Here is a 23,162-nt window from a genome sequence, read left to right as displayed (position 1 = left end):
ACAGGCTCAGCTGTTTGTAACGGTAAGCTGCGCCTGCCGCTGATTGGTTGCGGCCGCCAGGCCGTGACCAATCAGCGGCAGGCGCAGGCCTTAATCTGTAAAAAAGAGAATTAAAATTAAAAAAAAGTTATTCTCACCTTCCGACGGCCTCCTGTCTTCTTTCCACGCACCCGGCCTCGCGTTCCCAGTAATGCTTTGCGGCTTAGACCGCTGATGACGTCACTCTCGCGAGAGTGTGAAAGAAGACCGACGTCATCAGTGGTCTAAGCCGCAAAGCATTACCGGGAACGCGATGCCGGGCGCGTGGAAAAAAGACAGGAGGCAGTCGGAAGGTGAGAATAACTTTTTTTTTATTTTTCAATATTATTTTTGTACAGGACCGCGGCAGTGATTGGTCATGGCTACAGGGCCGCGTTGCTGATTGGTTGCGGACAGAGGGCCGCGACGCTGATTGATCATGGCTACACGGAAAGGGGGGTGAGGGGACCATGCATAACAGGAAAGGGGAGTGTGGGGACCATGCATACCAGGAAAGGGGGGTGAGGGAACTATGCATACCAGGAAAGGGGGGTGAGGGAACTATGCATACCAGGATTGGGGGGTGAGGGGACCATGCATATCAGGATTGGGTTGAGGGGACCATGCATACCAGGATTGGGGGGTGAGAGGACCATGCATACCAGGACAGGGGGGTGAGGGGACCATGCATACCCCAAAAGGGGGGTAAGAGGACCATGCATACCAGGATTGGGGGGTGAGGGGACCATGCATATCAGGAAGGGGGGGTGAGGGGACCATGCATACCAGGAAAGGGGGGTGAGGAGACCATGCATACCAGGATTGGGGGGTGAGGTGACCATACATACCAGGAAAGGGGGGTGATGGTGAGCATACATACTAGGATTGGGGTGTGAGAGGACCATGCATACCAAGAAAGGGGGGTGAGGGGACCATGCATACCAGGATAGGGGGGTGAGGGGACCATGCATACCAGGATTGGGGGGTGAGAGGACCATACATACCAGTACTGGGGGGTGAGGGGATCATGGATACCCCATAAGGAGGGTAAGAGGACCATGCATACCAGGATTGGGGGGTGAGGGGACTATGCATATCAGGAAAGGGGGGTGAGGGGACACTGCATACCAGGATAGGGGGGTGAGGGGACCATGCATACCAGGAAAGGGGGGTGAGGATACCATGCATACCAGGATTGGGGGGTGAGGGGACCATACATACCAGGAAAGGGGGGTGACGGTGAGCATACATACCAGGATTGGGGTGTGAGAGGACCATGCATACCAGCAAAGGGGGGCGAGGGGACCTTGCATACCAAGAAAGGGTGTGAGGGGACCATGCATACCAGGATAGGGGGGTGAGGGGACCATGCATACCAGGATTGGGGGGTGAGAGGACCATGCATACCAGGATTGGGGGGGTGAGGGGACCATGCATACCCCGAAATGGGGGTAAGAGGACCATGCATACCAGGAAAGAGAGGTGAGAGGACCATGCATACCAGGATTGGGGGGTGAGAGGACCATGCATTCCAGGATTGGGGGGTCAGGGGACCATGCATACCTGGATAGGGGGTTGAGGGGTAGCATGCATATCAGGATTGGGGGTGAGAGAATAATACATATCAGGATTGGAGGTGAGAGAACCATACATATCAGGATTGGGGGGTGCATTATTGCATTATTATTAAATCTTCAAAAATAAACTGCATATATATTCTAGAATACCTGATGCGTTAGAATCAGGCCACCATCTAGTGTCTTATATTCTAGGTTCTTCAAAGTAGCCACCTTTTGCTTTGTTTATTGCTTTGCACATTCTTGGCATTCTCTTGATGAGCTTCAAGAGGTAGTCACTGGAAATGGTTGTCACTTCACAGGTGTACCCTGTCAGGTTTAATAAGTGTCACGTCGCCGTCAGACTCGGGGCCTGCTGTCCCGGCCTCAGCCACTAGGAGCCGCCGGACAGTCACATCGCCGTCAGACTCGGGGCCTGCTGTTCCTGCCTCGGCCACTGGGAGGCGCCGTGGTTCGCCCCCGAATGATGGCGGCGACAGAGAAGGGGCTCCTGCACAGGCATCTGATGGACGCAGGCTCCGATCCTCTGTCAGTCATGAAGGGGTTGGTGCATCACCATCTGGCCTAGTCCTGGGGGCAGTCCTGATGACATCATCAGTCCGGGAGCCTGTGAGGGATGACCTGATCCCTCAAATACCTTGGGACAGGTCTTGCAAGCCGCCGGATATATTCTTGGTTCCCCTATGTGCTACTGTGTCATTTGCTATTGTTTGACTCTGACCTCAGCCTGGATTTCTGACCCCTCTACTGCCTGACGATTTTGTACCTCTGCTATTCTCCCAGTTTGTGGCCTGGATATTCGACTCTGCTACTGCCTGCCGTTTTTGTACCTTGCCGCCCTCCCGTTTTGTGACCTTGGCCTGGACTGTCGACTCTGCCACTGCCTGCTGTTTCTATACCTCCGCTGCTCTCCCAGTTTCTGACTACGTTTTTGGTTCCCTGCTTTCTTCCCTATTGGCGACCGTCCTGCTCTGGCGCACTGCTCCACCAGACAGCCACCCCCTGGGCCTTGCTACAATTCCATATCCCTGTATAGGGGTTAAAGGTCTCGGGGTTTCTCGGGGTGCTGTCCCTACTGCAGTCCAGATCCGTGGACGGACGTCACATTATATCCGGCCTAAAAAAAACCCTGCTTCTTGTGTATATATCCAACATATACAAACGCAGTCTCCCTGAACTTTTTTTCCTTCTCCTGCCTGAGCTGATTTTTGGCCTGAACACCTGTTACTTGCTTCAGTGCACAGTCTGGAGGATCACTCTCATCTTCCTGCATAAACATGCTGCAGTCTAGAGACGTCTAGGAGAAAGATGAATGTCAGAGATCCACACTCCTGGGACATCGGCCCCTGGGCAGCTGTGGCCATGGTTGCCCAGGGGCTCAGGTACTGCCTGCAGATGCGGCTAAAGTTTTATTACCTATCTCTTTCATTTGGTCAGAAATCTCTGTGTTTAAAAGCTTATGTGGATAGTGGATCTGAAGGAAATTTTATGGATTCTTTGGCTGCTAGGAATCTTGGTGTACCGCTACTAAGACTTAATGCCCCTATTAAAACCACAGCTATTAATGGCACGTCTATTATTCAGGAGGGAGTTAAATTTGTAACTGACAAAATTGCCATGTCTGTGGGAGCATTACATACCGAGCTTATGTCTTTTTTTGTGATGGATAATTTATCTTCTGCAGTTATTTTGGCAATGCCGTGGTTACACCAGCACAATCCTGTAATTGACTGGCACCTGGCTGATGTTGTACGCTGGAGTTCGCAGTGTCAGGATAACTGAATATCATTAGCAGTAAACCAAGTTAAGGTTAAAACCCCCTTCATACTGTTTGCTTTCAGAGACTATGAGGATGTTTTTTCTATTGTAGAATCTGAGAAATTACCCCCACACAGAGAGTATGATTGCCCTATAGATCTGATTCCGGATGCCCGTCTCCCAAAAGGGAGAATATTTAATCTCTCCGGTCCAGAGCGTCAGGCCATGAATGACTATATAGCAGACAGCTTAAAAAAAGGGTTTATTAGACCATCCATTTCACCAGTTGGGGCTGGATTCTTTTTATTGAGAAGAAAGATGGTGGTCTCAGACCCTGCATTGATTACCGGGAATTAAACGCAATCACTATAAAGAACCAGTATCCGCTTCCACTCATCCCTGATCTTTTAATCAGCTAATGGGAGCCCGTTGGTTTACTAAACTTGACCTCCGGGGGGGCATATAATCTGGTCCTCATAAGAGACGGCAATGAGTGGAAAACCGCGTTTAATACACCTCTTGGCCATTTTGAGTACCTTGTAATGCTGTTCGGACTCAGTAACGCACCTGCCGTATTTCAGAACTTTGCTAATGATATTTTCAGAGACATTTGTAGGGTGTATGTCGTAGTGTATTTAGATGACATTTTGATTTAATCTGCTGACCCTGTGACACACGCTCTACACGTCTGTTCTGTGCTGCAGAGACTGTGAGAACACTCCTTGTTTGCTAAACTGGAGAAATGTGTTTTTTTTTGTTGAGGAGGTACAGTTTTTAGGGTACATGGTCTCAGGTAAAGGGTTCCGCATGGATCCTGCCAAGATCCAACCTATTAAAGCTTGGGTACAACCCAAATCGCTAAAAGCGCTGCAGCGATTTTTAGGGTTTGCTAATTACTACCACAAGTTTATCAGGGGTTTCTCAGAAATTGCCAAACCACTCACGCATTTGACCCGGAAAGGGGCAGATGTGGCCAATTGGAACCCTGAGGCAATTCAGGCATTTTCTACGCTAAAGGAGTGCTTTGTGGCCAACCTTGTTTTAGTTCAGCCTGATCTGGACCGCCCATTTATTGTAGAAGTAGATGCCTCTGAAGTCGGAGTGGGAGCAGTGCTATCGCAAGGCACTGCATCCCTCACTCAGCTTCGCCCATGTGCTTTTTTTCCTGCAAATTCTCTGCCACTGAGAATCATAGAATCGTAGAGTTGGAAGGGACCTCCTGGGCCATCTGGTCCAACCCCCTGCTCAAAGCAGGATTCGCTAAATCATCCCAGTCAGATGTCTGTCCAGCCTCTGTTTGAAGACTTCCATTGAAGGAGAACTCACCACTTCTCGTGGCAGCCTGTTCCACTCATTGATCACTCTGTCAAAAAGTTTTTTCTAATATCTAATCTGTGTCTCCTCCCATTCAGTTTCATCCCATTGCTTCTAGTCTTTCCTTGTGCAAATGAGAATAAAGTTGATCCTTCTACAGTGTGACAGCCCTTTAGATATTTATAGACAGCTATTAAGTCTCCTCTCAGTCTTCTCTTTTGCAAACTAAACATTCCCAAATCCTGCAACCTTTCCTCATAAGACAGGGTTTGCAGACCGGTCACCATTCTGGTCGCTCTTTTCTGAACTTGCTTCAGTTTGTTGATGTCTTTTTTTAAATGTGGTGCCCAAAACTGGACACAATATTCCAGATGAGGTCTGACCAAAGAGGAGTAGAGGGAAATAATGACTTCACGTGATCTAGACTGTATGCTTCTGTTAATACATCCTAGAATTGTATTTGCCTTTTTGGCTGCTGCATCACAATGTTGACTCATATTCAGTCTGTGATCTATTAGTATACCCAAGTCTTTTTCACATGTGCTGTCACTTAGCCCTATTCCTCCCATTCTGTATATGCTTTTTTTATTTTTATTGCCCAGATGTAGTACTTTGCATTTCTCCCTGTTAAAAACCATTCTGTTAGCTGCTGCCCACTTCTCCAGTTTATTTATATCTTTTTGAATCCTCTCTCTCTTCTCTAGTATTAGCTATCCCTCCTAGCTTTGTGTCATCAGCAAATTTAATCAGTTTACCCTCAATTCCTTCATCTAAATCGTTGATAAAGATGTTGAACAATACAGGGCCCAGGACAGAGCCCTGTCGTACCCCACTTGAAACATTCTTCCAACTGGATGTGCAGCCATTTACGACCACTCTTTGGGTCCGATCACTAAGCCAGTTATGAATCCACCTAACAGTTGCCTTGTCCATTCCATACTTAGTCATTTTTTCAATAAGGATTGTATGAGAGACTTTGTCAAATGCTTTGCTGAAGTCAAGATATACTATATCTACAGCATTTCTTTGATCCACCCAATCAGTGATTCCATCATAGAAGGAAATTAAGTTAGTCTGACATGACTTATTAGTTACAAACCCATGCTGACTCTGTTTAATCACTTCATTCTTATCCAGGTACTGACATACATGTTGTTTAATAATTTGTTCAAAGATCTTTCCTGGTATAGAAGTCAGACTCACCGGCCTATAGTTGCCTGGGTCCACCTTCTTCCCCTTTTTGAAGAGAGGAACAACATTTGCTCTTCTCCAGTCTGCTGGGACTTCTCCTGTTCTCCAAGAATTTTCAAAGATTATGGAGAGGGGTTCAAAAATTTCTTCTGCTATCTCCTTCAGTACTCTGGGGTGTAATTCATCTGGACCTGGAGACTTGAATTCATTTATGTTAGCTAAGTGTTTCCTCACTATCTTTCTGTTTATTGATATCCTGGATTCTTCTATTCCCTTAATAGGACAGTGAAGAACAGTTGATGTTACATTTCCTTTGTCAGAGAAAACAGATGCAAAATAGGAATTTAAAAGTTCAGCCTTCTCAGCATCCTGTCTTACCATTTCATCATTTTCATTCTGTAAAAATCCTATAGCATCTTTGACTTTTCTTTTACTTTTGACATATCCCCAAAATCCTTTATTATTGCTTTTAACATCTCTTGCAAGCCTCAATTCATTTTCAGCTTTGGATAATCTGATCTGTGCCCTGCAGGTTCTGCAGACAGCATTATATTCTTCTTTAGATATGCCTCCCTCTTTCCATTTTATAAACATTTTTTTCTTCCTTTTTAGCATGTGCTTAAGTTCTGTGTTCATCCATCCTGGCGTCCTTAAATGCTTCCTATTCTTCCCTCTTTTCGGAATTGTTAACAACTGTGCTTTGAGAATTTCATTTTTCAAGATTTCCCATCCTTCCTGGACATTTTTGTCTTTAAGGATATCCAGCCATTGGATCCCTCCAATTCTCTTTCTGAATCCCTTAAAATCTGCCTTTCTGAAATCTAACCTTGACGTCTGAGTCTTCACAGGTCTTCCGCCTCTAGTTCTGCAAAATTCTAAAATAGCATGGTCGCTACCTCCTAGGGTCCCATCCACTTTTACCTCCTCAACCATTTCCTCCCTGTTTATAAGGATTAGATCCAAGGTAGCAGTTCCCCTTATTTTCTCCCCTACCTTTTGGAAGATAAAGTTGTCAGCAAGAGAGGATAAGAATTTCCTTGACCTGTTAGTTTTGTCTGAGAGAGATTCCCAACAAATGTCTGGATAGTTGAAATCTCCCATGACAACTATGTCATATTTTTTGGAGAACTTGGCCATTTGATGCATAAAGAGTTCATCCATATCTTCAGCTTGCACAGGCGGCCTGTAGTAAATGCCTACAATGGTGTCCTTTCCATTGTTCTGTCCTTGTATTCTTACCCAAACAGTTTCCACAGAACTCCCAGTCTCTGAAGCTTCAATCTCTGTGCAGATATTCGCGTTTTTAACATACAATGCGACACCTCCTCCTCGTTTATCAAGTCTGTTTCTTGCAAATAAGTTGTATCCTTCTAGTCTTGTATTCCAATCATGTGTAGCGTCCCACCAAGTTTCAGTGATTCCAATGACATCATATTTCTTTTCCTGTGTTAGTAGTTCCAATTCTCCCTGTTTGTTGCCCATGCTTTGTCCATTAGTATAGAAACATTTTAGTTTGTGATAGGTTTCTCTTTCTCCAATATTTTCATTAATTAGATTCTTTTGTCTTTGTTCTTCCTTTCCACTTCTAATAGCAGAGTTCTCAATAGCATTTGTCAGGTGTATGGCTTTTTCTGGTCTTTTGCTTCCCTTCCCATGTTGTTCTAGTTTAAAGCTCTCCTTACAAGTGTAGCAAGGAGACTTCCAAATACATGCTTTCCAGTCTTCGTAAGGTGCACCCCATCTCTAGCAAGTAGTCCATCGTATAAGTAATTCACTCTGTGATCCAGAAATCCAAATCTTTGCTGACGGCACCATCGACGTAGCCAGTTGTTCACCTGCAGAATCTTATTCCACCTCCTTGTTCCATGGCCATCCACTGGGAGGATGGAAGAGAAGACCACCTGCGCTCCCAGTTCTTTCACTTTCTTGCCTAAGTCTTCAAAGTCTCTGCAGATGGTTTCCAGGTCATTTCTTGCGGTGTCATTTGTCCACACATGTAGTAGCAGGAATGGGTATTCATCTGTAGGTCTGAAGACTCCTGATATCCTGTCAGACACATCTTTAATTCTTGCACCTGGAAGACAGCACATTTCTCTTGAAGTTATATCCGGTCTGCAGATAGTGGCCTCTGTTCCTCTCAACAGGGAATCCCCCATGACCACCACTCTCCGTTTCTTCTTCACAACATTTTTCTTTCTCCATCCAGGAGGACTCTGAAGGCGTACAAGGTTGCTGTTTGTTGGCAAAGTCTTATCCTGATGTATTTCTTCATCGTTTTCCTGTGTGAGAGCCTGGTACTGGTTCCTGAGAAGTATGGGTGCTGACTGCCTCCTGATCCTCCTGCTTCTCTGGGTCACATGTCTCCATTCCTCTGTTTCTTCAGGTGCACTACGAATTTCTTCTCTTTCTGTAACATGAAGAGATAATTCTGCTCTGTCCAAGAACTCTTCACCTTCCTTAATGATCTTCAACGTAGCTAACCTCTCTTCGAGATTTTGCAACTTTTCCTCCAACAGGGACACAAGCTTGCATTTGTGGCATGTGAAGTTTGGCTTTTCTACTGGTAAGTCTGTGAACATGTAGCATGAAATGCAGCTCACCAAATGGCTCCTGGCCTCTTCCATATTGAGATTTCTTAAAAACAATGAAAGATGAGCCAAAATTCGGCGCACGGTTTTCCGATTTCCTCTTTTCAGCTGCAACGGCCAAAACCCAGTGATCGTTGAGCTCGCGGAGACTCTTCACTTATCCCAGAAGGCACTGGGAATATGCAAATGATCTCCTCAAGACTCTTCCCCTGGTTTTCCGATTTCCCCTTTTCAGCTGCAACGGCCAAAACCCAGTGATCGTTGAGCTCGCGGAGACTCTTCACTTATCCCAGAAGGCACTGGGAATATGCAAATCATCTCCTCAAGACTCTTCCCCTGGTTTTCCGATTTCCTCTTTTCAGCTGCAACGGCCAAAACCCAGTGATCGTTGAGCTCGCGGAGACTCTTCACTTATCCCAGAAGGCACTGGGAATATGCAAATGATCTCCTCAATCCCCTGAAAGAAAATCTATGTAAAAAAAAATTCCCACGCAGCAATGGCATAAAGTGAGACTAGGGACTTTTTTTTTTTTTATAGCGGTGGAGGAATACAGTGCGGAAGGATACCTACCTTCCGTCATTGTATTCCTGGAGCTGGTAGAGAACGGTAGCATCAGCTGATGCTGCTGTTCTCCACGCAAGATCGACGTGGGACCCTCGTGGACTTCTGTGGATCGGGGTAAGTATATTGGTGTTTTTTTTATTTTGATATTTATTCCTCAGGCGACAATGGCTTCGGGGATCAAAGTGACAAGTGACGGTGAGTATGTACTCTATGTTATATGTACTGTATGTCTATATGTATGTATTGTATGTAGTATATATGTATGTTGCATGCATGTAGTATATATGTTGTATGTAGCATGCATGTAGTATATATGTTGTATGTATGTAGTATGTATGTAGCATCTATGTAGTATGTATGTAGTATGCATGTAGTATGTAGCATGTATGTAGTATGTATGCAGTATGTATGTAGCATGCATGTAGTATATATGTTGTATGTAGTATGTATGTAGCATGTATGTAGTATGTATGTAGCAAGTATGTAGTATGTATGTTGCATGTATGTAGCATGTAGTATATATGTAGTATGTATGTTACATGTAGTATATACAGTGGGGAAAAAAAGTATTTAGTCAGTCAGCAATAGTGCAAGTTCCACCACTTAAAAAGATGAGAGGCGTCTGTAATTTACATCATAGGTAGACCTCAACTATGGGAGACAAACTGAGAAAAAAAAATCCAGAAAATCACATTGTCTGTTTTTTTTTCATTTTATTTGCATATTATGGTGGAAAATAAGTATTTGGTCAGAAACAAAATTTCATCTCAATACTTTGTGATATATCCTTTGTTGGCAATGACAGAGGTCAAACGTTTTCTGTAAGTCTTCACAAGGTTGCCACACACTGTTGTTGGTATGTTGGCCCATTCCTCCATGCAGATCTCCTCTAGAGCAGTGATGTTTTTGGCTTTTCGCTTGGCAACACGGACTTTCAACTCCCTCCAAAGGTTTTCTATAGGGTTGAGATCTGGAGACTGGCTAGGCCACTCCAGGACCTTGAAATGCTTCTTACGAAGCCACTCCTTCGTTGCCCTGGCGGTGTGCTTTGGATCATTGTCATGTTGAAAGACCCAGCCACGTTTCATCTTCAATGCCCTTGCTGATGGAAGGAGGTTTGCACTCAAAATATCACGATACATGGCCCCATTCATTCTTTCATGTACCCGGATCAGTCGTCCTGGCCCCTTTGCAGAGAAACAGCCCCAAAGCATGATGTTTCCACCACCATGCTTTACAGTAGGTATGGTGTTTGATGGATGCAACTCAGTATTCTTTTTCCTCCAAACACGACAAGTTGTGTTTCTACCAAACAGTTCCAGTTTGGTTTCATCAGACCATAGGACATTCTCCCAAAACTCCTCTGGATCATCCAAATGCTCTCTAGCAAACTTCAGACGGGCCCGGACATGTACAGGCTTAAGCAGTGGGACACGTCTGGCACTGCAGGATCTGAGTCCATGGTGGCGTAGTGTGTTACTTATGGTAGGCCTTGTTACATTGGTCCCAGCTCTCTGCAGTTCATTCACTAGGTCCCCCCGCATGGTTCTGGGATTTTTGCTTACCGTTCTTGTGATCATTCTGACCCCACGGGGTGGGATTTTGCGTGGAGCATCAGATCGAGGGAGATTATCAGTGGTCTTGTATGTCTTCCATTTTCTAATTATTGCTCCCACAGTTGATTTCTTCACTCCAAGCTGGTTGGCTATTGCAGATTCAGTCTTCCCAGCCTGGTGCAGGGCTACAATTTTGTTTCTGGTGTCCTTTGACAGCTCTTTGGTCTTCACCATAGTGGAGTTTGGAGTCAGACTGTTTGAGGGTGTGCACAGGTGTCTTTTTATACTGATAACAAGTTTAAACAGGTGCCATTACTACAGGTAATGAGTGGAGGAAAGAGGAGACTCTTAAAGAAGAAGTTACAGGTCTGTGAGAGCCAGAAATCTTGATTGCTTGTTTCTGACCAAATACTTATTTTCCACCATAATATGCAAATAAAATGAAAAAAAAACAGACAATGTGATTTTCTGGATTTTTTTTTCTCAGTTTGTCTCCCATAGTTGAGGTCTACCTATGATGTAAATTACAGACGCCTCTCATCTTTTTAAGTGGTGGAACTTGCACTATTGCTGACTGACTAAATACTTTTTTTCCCCACTGTATGTAGTATGCATGTTGCATGCATGTAGTATATATGTTGTATGTATGTTGCATGCATGTAGTATATATGTATTATGTATGTAGTATGTATGTTGCATGTATGTAGCATGTAGTATGTATGCAGCATGTATGTAGTATGTAGCATGTATGTTGCATGTAGTGTATATGTAGTATGTATGTTACATGTAGTATATATGTAGTATATATGTAGCATGCATGTTGCATGCATGTAGTATATATGTTGTATGTATGTTGCATGCATGTAGTATATATGTATTATGTATGTAGTATGTATGTTGCATGTATGTAGCATGTAGTATGTATGTAGCATGTATGTAGTATGTAGCATGTATGTTATATGTAATATATATGTAGTATGCATGTTGCATGTATGTAGCATGTATTTTTTTTTTTTTTTTACATTCAACACATTAGCCGGATGATGGGACTACTACTGTCCCATCATTGACTAATGTGTCAATCACTGTCATGGTAGCAGGCATCGCCCGATGGGACTTGTAGTCCCATCGGACGATGCCTGCACAGACCCCCGGAGCCTGCACAGACCACCGGCAGGCCGGCACAGCCCCCCGGCAGGCCGGCACAGCCCCCCGGCAGGCCGCACAGACCCCCGGGCAGTCGGCACAGACCCCCGGAGCCTGCACAGACCCCCGGGCAGTTGGCACAGACCCCCGGCAAGCCGGCACAGCCCCCCGAAAAGCCTGTACAGACCCCAGAGAGGCTTTACAAGGCAAAAATAGGGTTTTTCTTATTCCGATACCGGAAGTCCCATAGACTTGAATGGGACTTCCGGTATCGGAATCGGCGATACCCGATATTTTTTTCAGATCGGCCGATCCATTCCGATCCGATACTTTTAAGTATCGGACGGTATCGCTCAACACTACTTGGGACTGGTCTTGCAAGCTGCCGGATATATTCTTGGTTTCCCTATGTGCTACTGTGTGATTTGCTATTGTTTGACTCTGACCTCAGCCTAGATTTCTGACCCCTCTACTGCCTGATGATTTTGTACCTCTGCTATTCTCCCGGTTTGTGACCTTGGCCTGGATATTCGACTCTGGTACTGGCTGCCGTTTTTGTGCCTTGCCACCCTCCCGTTTTGTGACCTTGGCCTGGACTGTCGACTCTGCCCCTGCCTGCCGTTTCTGTACCTCTGCTGCTCTCCCGGTTTCTGACTACGTTTTTGGTTCCCTGCCTTCTTCCCTATTTGCGACCGTCCTGCTCTGGCGTACTGCTCCACCAGACAGCCACCCCCTGGGCCTTGCTACAATTCCAGATTCCTGTATAGGAGTTATGGGTCTCGGGGTTTCTAGGGGTGCTGTCCCTACTGCAGTCCAGATCCACGGACGGACGTCACAATAAGTGGGATTTCTTGCCTTATAAATGGTGTTGGGACCATCAGTTGTGTTGTGCAGAAGTCTGGTGGATACACAGCTGATAGTTCTACTGAATAGACTGTTAGCTGCTTTTTTCTTGCCATAATACAAATTCTAAGTAAAGAAAAACAAGTGGCCATCAAAGAACACAAGGAATGGACATTAGACCAGTGGAAATCTGTGCTTTGGTCTGATAAGTCCAAATTTGAGATCTTTAGTTCCAACCACCGTGTCTTTGTGCGACGCAGAAAAGGTGAACGGATGGACTCTATATGCCTGGTTCCCACCGTGAAGCATGGAGGAGGAGGTGATGGTGTGGGGGTGCTTTGATGGTGACTCTGTTGGGGATTTATTCAAAATTGAAGGCATACTGAACCAGCATGGCTACCACAGCATCTTGCAGCGGCATGCTATGCCATCCGGTTTGCGTTTAGTTGGACCACCATTTATTTTTCAACAGGACAATGATCCCAAACACACCTCCAGGCTCTGTAAGGGCTATTTGACCAAGAAGGAGAGTGATGGGGTGCTACGCCAGATGACCTGGCCTCCACAGTCACCAGACCTGAACCCAATCAATATGGTTTGGGGTGAGCTGGACCGCAGAGTGAAGGCGAAAAGGCCAACAAGTGCTAAGCATCTCTGGGAACTCCTTCAAGACTGTTGGAAGACCATTTCCGGTGACTGCCTCTTGAAGCTCATCAAGAGAATGCCAAGAGTGTGCAAAGCAGTAATCAAAGCAAAAGGTGGCTACTTTGAAGAACCTAGAATATAAGACATATTTTCAGTTGTTTCACCCTGTTTTGTTTATTATATAATTCCACATGTGTTAATTCATAATCTTGATGCCTTCAGAGTGAATCTACAATTTTCAGTTATGAAAATAAAGAAAACTCTTTGAATGAGGTGTGTCCAAACTTTTGGTCTGTACTGTGTATATATGTATATATATATATATATATATATATATATATATATATATAATGTAGTGCAGTGGGGTTTACACAGTTTGACAGACAGGCAAAGACCACCAAAAGTTCAACATAAAATGTCTTTATTCCAGAAAGTCACATAAACAGGGCAACAATATCCTCTGATTCGCAGGCAGGTCCTCAAAAAACAGTCTGTGTTCCAACCTGATGCTGTGGGCAAAGGCACCGCTTTAACTCTTGGGTGCGTCAGCCGCTTTGAAGTACCTGGCTCTGTGTTAGCGTCACACAGGCCTGAGTTGTGCAGAGCCTCCTGCACTGCAGCTTGCAAAACCAAACTGACACAAGACAACCCTGTGAGATGGAATGGGAACCATGGACATAGAGCCACTCCCAAAACCTAGAGTGGAAAGAGGGATTCGCCCCACTATCAAACCTGCAAATCCCTCCAAAAATAAAAGCCCATGTCAGGTTTTCCTAAAAATCTGACTTGGTCAACTACTTTGACAAAATCCATACTCACTTTTACATTGCTTTGTAATCACAGATGTTTTGCTGTAATCACACCGCACTCTAGCGAGTTTAATACCCATACCCATCTGGGGGACACAGCCATCTTTGTTGTGGTCATGCAGTGATTGGATGGCCGCACAGCATCATCAGGGGTATAAGGGACCGGTCACTGCCCTGCTCGGGGTATTCAGCTCTGGATTCAGAGAGTGTAGGGAGAACGGCTGACTTGATAGTGTCAGAATTAGGCATTTCTTAGTAAGTGTGGGGTGTACCATCCTAAATACTCACATCCAGCTAAACCAACAGTCCTTCTAAGGACTAATTCCAAAGTATATTGGTTACAGTGTTAGGCAGGCAGGGGAGTGTACGTTGCTGTATACACATCAGTGCACGGCCTGCAGGCACTGTATGTGTGTATATAGAGCATTGCATATATCAAGAGGGTCCATTCCCTTCCTGAGTTCTGGTGCTGCTGCCGCTACCTGTGGGATATATTAGCAGAATATAGTGCCCAAGTGCAATTGGAATACATGCCACACATTTTCTGGTGTGGTATCTCCATGAAAGCTCATATCTGTGTGGCATCAAACTTTGGCTAGTTTACGGCTGTTTTATTTTTTGGGGCTGGCTGTAACTTTTGTTTAAATAAAGCAGTATTTTGCCCCCCCCCCCAAAAAAAAAGGCCACACATTCATTGTAGTGGTATCTCCATGGCAGTTCATATCTGTGCATGCTCAAACTTTGGCCAGTTTACGGCTGTTTTATTTTTTTGTGGCTGGCTGTCACTTTTGCTTAAATATAGCAGTATTTAGCCCCCAAAAAAGGCCTCACATTTATTGAAGTGATATCTCCGTGGCAGCTCATATCTGTGCGCGCTCAAAGTTTGGACAGTTTACGGCTGTTTTATTTTTTGAGGGCCGCTGTAACTTTTGTTTAAATACAGCAGTATTTTGCCCCCCCCCCCCAAAGGCCACACATTTATTGTAGTGGTATCTCCATGGCTCATATCTGTGTATGCTCAAAGTTTGGCCATTTTTACAGCACTTTTCTTTCTTTTTCCTAGGTGAAACTGTGCTTACAGTATATACAGCACTAGTTAGGCCATAAATCCCACCCCCAAAAAAACACATTTGTTGTAGTGGTATCTCCATGGCAGCTCATATCTGTGTGTGCTCAAAGTTTTGCCAGTTTATGACACTATTCTTTCTTTTTCATGGGTGAAACTGTGCTTATACACAGCACTAGTTAGGCCATAAATCCCACCCCCCAAAAAACACATATTTGACATAGTGGTATCTCCATGGAGCTCATATCTGTGTGTGCTCAAACTTTTTCCAGTTTACGGCACGTTAATTTTTTTTTCCAGGGTTAAACTGTACTTATATACAGCACTAGTTAGGCCATAAATCCCACCCCCCAAAAAAACATATTTGTCGTAGTGGTATCTCCATGACAGCTCATATCTGAGTGTGCTCAAACTTTTGCCAGTTTACAGCGCTTTAATTTTTTTTCCTGGGTGAAACTTAGGCCATAGATCCCACCCCCAAAAAAACACGTTTGTCGTAGTGGTATCTCCATGACACCTCATATCTGTGTGTGCTCAAACTTTAGCCAGTTTACGGCGCTTTTCTTTATTTTTGATGGGTAAAACTGTACTTATATACAGCACTAGTTTGGCCCAAACAAAAATAAAACCAGGGCACACATTTGTCGTAGTGGTATCTCCATGGCAGCTCATATCTGTGTGTGCTCAAAGTTTTTGCCAGTTAAGGCACTTTTCTTTATTTTTCCTGGGTGAAACTATTTATATACAGCACTAGGTTGCATTCTTGTAAAAAACAGGCCACATTTTAGAGTGGGTCTATCTTTGACATGCCTCATACATTCGTGCACCAAATTTTGAGACCGTCTGTGACTCTCGTTACATACATGCAGTGCCTGGGCTGACAAACATTTACCTATTGGGGGTACATTTTAAAAATATACTATGGGCATCATAGACACCCTTGGCAAAAATTAGACTGCCTGTAGCAGCACAGAACACGTTAACCCTGGTGATTTAGTGGTAGACTATGAGGAGACATAATGATAAAGAAACCGAAATCAAACAAATAAATAAAAAATGTGAATCCACCTATGAAAGAAAAAAAGAAAAGGGAGGGGCGAACACATGGTCATAGATATGAAGCCATAATGTGTCCAATGAGATATGTATGTCCCTTGCAACAGCTCAGAGACAGGGATATAAATTAAAATATAATATAATAGTATTTCAATATTTTTCTATTGGAGAGCTAGACACTAGGTCCTAAGAGGATGGTCCACAGATAGTAAAACTGGAAAATATAAGAATAAATGGGAAGAATATACGTACATCTCATTTTTATGACAGTTCCCCCTGAGGGAGTAACATTTGTTTTGGTTTCAAATTTGTTAAGGACATCATAAAAACACCCTTGCACAAAAATTGAGTGACTTTTGCATCACGCAATATGTTTACCCAGGTGTTGAACTGGTTGTGGATGATGAGGATAAGGATGAGGATTACACCAAACAGACTAAGGCCTCTTTCACACTTCAGTTTTTTGTGTCAGTTAAAATCCACCAAAAAGGCGGATAAGCGGATCCGTTCTTAACTGATGTGAACGGATGCCAAAGGATCTGGTTTTTGACGGATCCGCAAAATAAGGAAATTTAAAGGAACCGCTGGCCGGAGAGAGAGCGAGAGAGAGAGAGAGAGAGAGAGAGAGATTTTTTGTTTTGTCCGGCACCCACACAGAGTTTCGGGTTAAATCAGTGTCTGGAGGATCCGCCGGCCAAAAAAACGTTGCAAGCTCCGTTTGGAAATCTTTGAGGATGTTGACGGACAGCAACATTATGGCGGATCCACACAAAAACGGATGCAACGGACGGCAATCCATCAAGATCCGGCAATAATGAAAGTCAATGGGGAAAAAAACGGATCCGCAAAAATAATTGCGGATCCGTTTTTTTCAAAACCTGGCGGATTTTGACTGATTGTAAAAAACGGAAGTGTGAAAGAGGCCTAAATCATGAAGCGGATACCCATGTGTGGTTGTGAAGAGGTGCATGAGAATATACCTCCACAAAAAAATGTATTTGAGGTTATGATTCGCTGCTTTCATTCAGTGGTGTACAGAAGTCTGTCCCATTCCAGGCCTTGTTCATTTTTGTAAAAGTCAGCCTTTCAGCATTGTCAGTTGATAGACGGATGCGCTTATCTTTTGTAATTCCACCAGCGGCACTAAAAACCCCCTCTGACAGAACGCTAGGCGTAGAGACCACGTTCCTGCCACGTGTCCAGCTTGGATACTCAATAATTAAAAGGCACATAGGTATCCCGGTGGACATTTGTACGATCTGCAAGGTACGCCCTCAGCATATTCCCAAACATTGCACTTATTGTGCCAGCACCCCTTGCCTCTGTGCCGACACGATGAACTTTGCCATTGTTCCTCTGCCTGAGCTGGATTGTACTTCTGTCTCTGTCGCTTGGACTCCTTGGTTGTACAACAAACTCAGACGTCTGCTGCCAGCATTCTCATATGGGAATTTTCATTCCGCTCCAAGGGTCCTCTGGTACAGCAACATTTTTGTACACCTCTCTGCCTCTCATAGAAGAGACTGAAAGTTCTCCTTGTAGCGTGTGTCTAGTAGTGTCACCAACCAGTAATGAGTGTCACCGAAAAAGTTTATAATGCGAGGGTCACGGGAAACGCAGCGCAACATAAAGTCAGCCAAATGCATCCCAGACTGCTAACAGGCAACACTTCAGTGTCCTCACCAAAAGGACGACTGACCATGCTGTCCTCCTCCTCCTTGTCCTCAGGCCTACAACACTTACAATGAACATCAGTAAGATCATATTACAAACATCATTGTAAATACCTTCTTGTAAATACACCCCTGTAGTTTTACGCTCCCCCACCGCATTTTAGATTGTAAGTTGTCATGAGCAGGATTGTTTTGTTTGGTTTAAATTATTGTTATCGTTGTTAAGTAGTGTAGATTGTAAGTTGTCACGGGCAGGATTGTTTTGTTTGGATTAAATTTTTGTTATCGTTGTTACATAGTGTAGATTGTAAGCTGTCATGAGCAGGGTATTTTTATTTGTGTTTAATTATTGGATTATTGTTATCATTATTATTTAGGACTGTTGTGTTTGAAACTGTTAAACTGTAAGTATGTTTTCGCTCTATAATAGCTTTCAATATTCAAATTAGAACACAGATAAGCAGGATGGAGACGTTAGTTATGTTGTCATTGATGCTCACCCTCTTGGTGGATTTCTCAAAGTTTTGGAGGATGGTACACATGTCAGACATCCATGTCCACACCTAAGATGTTATGTGTGAACACAGAACTGAATACCGACAACCTTGTTGATGCTGGATGGTAGATTAGTCACCAACTTCCCTCTTCCGCTGAGCAATCCTTTCCTACATCTGCAGTGTAGAGGTCAAATGCCTGAGGGCATCACACACCAGTCGGAGAGGCAGAAGCAGCAAGCACTGCTGAATCACAGCAAGTGCGGATGAAGCTGGAGCTGACTTTCTAAAATGGGTATTTAGAGCGTTGTTTTTTTACCAGCAGATCTGCCATTTCCGTGTCACAAAGCCTTGCCAACAAATAGAATGTTGAGTTCCAGCACATGTGCAGGTCGCAAACCAGTCGGTGAGGTGGCAGTTGCATGCAGTGCTGCAGCACTGCCAGACCAGCGGCAGTTGTAGCTGACTTGTGGAGATGGCTGCAAGTGTGGAGTACCTTGACTTGCTCATGCAAATTGGTATAGGTTTTTATAGATTTGTAGGAAGTGCTGAACCACTAAGTTGAGCATTTGGGCCAATCATGGTACGTGTTTGAACTTGCCAAGCCTCAGAGCTGCCACCAGGTTATGGACATTATCACACCTGACCATGCCCGGTTGAAGGTTCAGCAGTGAGAGTCATAGATCTATCTAGTCTGTTAGACCACTCAACAACTATTCCACGGTGTGGTGTTTGTCTCCTAAACATATGAGTTTAAGTAGAGCTTGTTACCAATTTCCTGAGACAGTGCTGCAGTGCTTCCAACTTGTCACTGATAGGGAAGATAATTCTGACAATGAAGAGGAGGGGGTGCAGAAACTTGTGTTGGAGAAGGTGAAAACCCTTATTGAACTTGGTGTAACGCAGGCATTTCTGCACTCTTCCTCCCTCCCCCGGCAGAGACACTGGTTCATTCACCACCGCAACTCCGCACTCTCTTCCCTGTCTACTACTGCTACTCATTGGGATCTGTACACTGCTCACAGACCCCCAAGCACTGTGCTTATGGCGCACCCGTGGTCCAGCCTATTTAAAGGTCGAGCGAGCGCCATCCTAAAGTGTTTCCAGCCAATAGCTTGCAGACACTTATCATTTAAGGCACCTCCCCCTTATGGGAGGTGCCTGAGCAACGTGTTAGTTTAGCCTGCTTCATACACTCAAGTTCCTAGTGCTTGTATCCCTGTATATTTGCCCTGTGTTTCATGTCTGCTGCGCTCGACAGCATCTGCCTGCCTGTTTATCAGCTGTGTCCACCTGCTTGTACATCAGCATCAGCCATGCCAGGCAGTACTTGCCAAGTCTACCATTCCTGTCCGTTCCTCCCCTCTGTCCCTTGGGGGTCAGCTGCCATCCACTTGTGGTCAGTCTTGGGGTAGCACATGGTCCCAGCATCCTCGTTCCTTCTCGGATCTTGGTATCTTTCTACCATCATTCGAGGGCCACACAAAAATGATCACCTTGAAAATTACCCCGGTATATTTAGTCAAACAATTAATTACGGTAACTCACCCTTAATGTGACGGCTGGAGCTGCTTCTCCATCACTCCGGGCAATATATATCACAGGTGGTAGGATATACAGTACTCGGGGGGATATATAGCACTTTCGGGGTAAATGCAGCACTGGGAAATATACTATATTTTCCGCTTTGTAAGACGCACTTTTTTCCCCCAAATTTGAGGGGAAAATGGGGGTGCGTCTTACAAAGAGGATATACCTTTCTGTGCTGCCGCTGAGGGTGTCCAGTGCTTGCCGCGGCGCTCTGTCCCCCGCCGCGCATGCGCAGATGGAGATCTCGGCACTGAAATCTCAGGAGATGAGATTTCAGCGCTGAAATCTCATCTCCAGAGATTTCAGTGCCGAGATCTCCATCTGCGCATGCGTGGCCACTTTCCAGTAAGAAATCCACAGGAAAGCAGGCATGGAGTGGCACAGACCCCCCACGCTGAACGGGACAGAGCGCGGGGGTGGCGGCAACCACCTGGGGACAGAGCGTGGCGGTGGCAGTAAGAACCGGGGGACAGTAAGAACCGGGGGACAGAATGCGGCAGTGGTGGCAAGCACCAGGGACAGAGCACCACGGCGGCAAACTCTGGGTGACAGAGCACGGCGGTGGTGGCAGCACCAGGGAGAGATCACCGTGACAGCAGGCACCGGGGGACAGAGTGCGGCGGTGGTGGCAAGCACCAAGGGACAGCGCTGGGGCGGCAAGCATCAGGGGACAGAGGGCGGCGGCAGTATCAGACACCGGCAGTGGCACGCTGCACATCAAAACACCCCCTCATCCCATTTGGGATGCGTCTTATAATCCGGAGCGCCTTATAAAGTGAAAAATACGGTACACATCACTTGGGGGGCACATACAGCTGTGGGGGAATATATAGCACTGGGGGGACAGGGATCATCAGGGAGGCTGATGGATCACCAGGGGGACAGATCACAGAGGGGTGACACGAAGATCACAGGGGTGGGGCACAGAGAACACAGGGGTGCATATAGCTGGGGGGCACATACGGTAGCTTTGGGTGACAGATCACAGGGGGCACATGGGAGCACAAACATCACAGGGAGTACATAGAAGGGGGCACATAGATAACAGGGGGCACAAAGCTGGGAGCCACAGATATCACAGGTGTTTACATAGCTGGGGGCACAGAAATCTCGGGGGGCATATAGCTATGGTGCACAGATCACGGGAAAAAAAATCACAGGGGTTACATAAATTACAGGGGACACAAAGCTGGGAGCCAAAGATATCACAAGGGTGCACATAGCTTGGGGCACAGAGATCACGGGGGGCATATAGCTGGAGGGCACAGATCACAGGGGGCATAGCTATCACATGGGGAAACAGCTGGGGGGCACATAGATGGAGGGCACAGAGATCACAGGGGGGCATATAGCTGGGGTGGCACAGATCACAGGGGGGCACATAGCTGGAGGGCACAGATCACATGTGGAAACATAGCTGGGGGGCACATAGCTGCATAGCTGGGGGGGCACATAGCTGAAGGGCACAGATTACAAGTAGAAAAGCACACAGCTGCCAGCACAGAGATCCCCGGGGAGGCACAGAGCTGCGGGCACACAGAGAGATCACTGTGGACTCTCTGGCACTGGCAGCATCTCCTCTTCCGGGACATGTGGACGGGAGAGCATTGGGCGCTAATCCCGCCCACCCAGATGCTAACCCCGCCCACCCAGACGACGTCATCATTCATCAGCAGGGCAGGCAGCGTTTTCTAATGAATGCTGCATGCTGTGCACTTGGGGGTTAAAGGGCCGGCAGCTGACAGGATACAGCTGCCGCCCGACCATTGAGGACTCCAGGGACCTGCCTGCGGGCCGCGTGAAAATCAACTGCGGGCCGCATGCAGCCCGTGGGCCAGAGGTTCCCCACCCCTGAGGTAGATGAACACTGTCCAGCACTATTCTGTATAACTTCTTCTGTAGCTCTCCCTGAGCTACTTCCGCTTACAGTGAGAGGAAAATGGTGGCACTGCATCCTGTATAGAACTGATGACGCTATGCGGCCAGAAAATTACAGTAATGCCAGTAGCCAACATGGCTACAGCATTACTGTGATTGGCATGCGATCCCCACATGTTTAGTGGCTCAAAATCAAGCTCCAAATAAGCAGGCGGAGTATCGAAGATTTGAACAAGTGCTTAGTGTCCTGAGCCGCAGGATGCTCAATCAAGCCTCGAGCAGTGCCAATTACGCTTGCCCATCACTAATTACAGTCATCTACCAAGACAGGCGCATGACTGACAGCTATTGTTTACTGACCAATACATTAGGTAATGCACTGCCTGAAGTTCATATGTCCTGGTCAGAACCTGTTGCTAGGACGTCACATCTCGAAGATGAAGTTAATGGCGCTAGAAAAACTTTTAATTGTACTGCACAAATAACATAGTGTATATTTTTTTATCATTTGTTCTTATTATATTTGCAGCACTGCATTGGTGGAGGAGGTTTTATCCCTGAAGGAAACCCCAGACAGTGTGGAGACTTTGCTGCCTTTGACTGGGATGGTTATGGAACACATGTTGGATGGAGTAGCAGCAAAGAAATAATCGAGTCAGCTGTTCTCCTCTTCTATCGCTAATATAATAGTGCAATATATAATAATACAACATGATGTATTATAATAGTAAAGTGACATAAGTTTTGTTATAATAATCACAGGTTCTGCAAAGTGTTACAAATTACATAATAAGAAAATTAATGACTAATTAAAAGTAAATTTTACATGGGAGATGATATCAAATTGCCCTTCATTTAGGGCTTAAATTATACTTATTGAATAAATATAATGAAGATTCTTGGCAATTTGAAAAGAATGTAGAGATATAGGATTAACTACATATTAGCATTCTGATATATTCTACAACTATTACTATTACAAAAGCATTTTAATACAATATACTTTGATATTTGTGTACATTTGCCTTCTTGAGATGAAATTAATCTTCATCGAATCTAATCTAGCGTTCCTGTAATTACAAATATTAACAAATAAAATGTGTGTGTTCTGCAGAATTCGGCTGTTTGAATGTCATTGAGTAAAACAACTAGGTAGAGTTTATTTCTATTTATATACTGCACGTGTACATCACAACCATGCAAGGCTGCCATCAGGGCATTACTGCCCTTACTGGCATATGGGGCCCAGCGAGCTGAGGGGGATCGCTGCGGGCCTCCTCTGTTTTCCTCACCGGGCCCCCACGGCAGGATCCTGCCGCTTCAGTAATTGACTGCATGCCATTAGATGCACGATCAGTTCAAATCTATTGCCGTGCGAGAGATTCCTCCACACAG

At 45.3% G+C, this 23,162-nt stretch overlaps 1 protein-coding gene across 1 annotated transcript in view; it reads left to right on the top strand.

The window, feature by feature from the left end:
* LOC141098265 (intelectin-1-like) overlaps positions 1–22,865 on the top strand; it is a 116,921-nt gene extending 94,056 nt beyond the window's left edge. The window contains exon 8 of the mRNA XM_073585900.1: positions 22,297–22,865. Coding sequence (XP_073442001.1) covers positions 22,297–22,449 — 153 coding nt within the window. The 3' untranslated portion in view covers positions 22,450–22,865. The remainder of the gene's footprint in view (positions 1–22,296) is intronic.
* The last annotated feature ends 297 nt before the right edge of the window (positions 22,866–23,162 follow it).

This window comes from Dendrobates tinctorius, unplaced genomic scaffold (genome assembly GCF_039654945.1).
Source record: "Dendrobates tinctorius isolate UK_male_01 unplaced genomic scaffold, ASM3965494v1 ptg000089l, whole genome shotgun sequence".
Taxonomy (NCBI): Eukaryota; Metazoa; Chordata; class Amphibia; order Anura; family Dendrobatidae; genus Dendrobates; species Dendrobates tinctorius.
The sequence above is the reverse complement of the archived record's forward strand: the minus strand, read 5'-3'. Positions and strand labels throughout refer to the sequence as shown.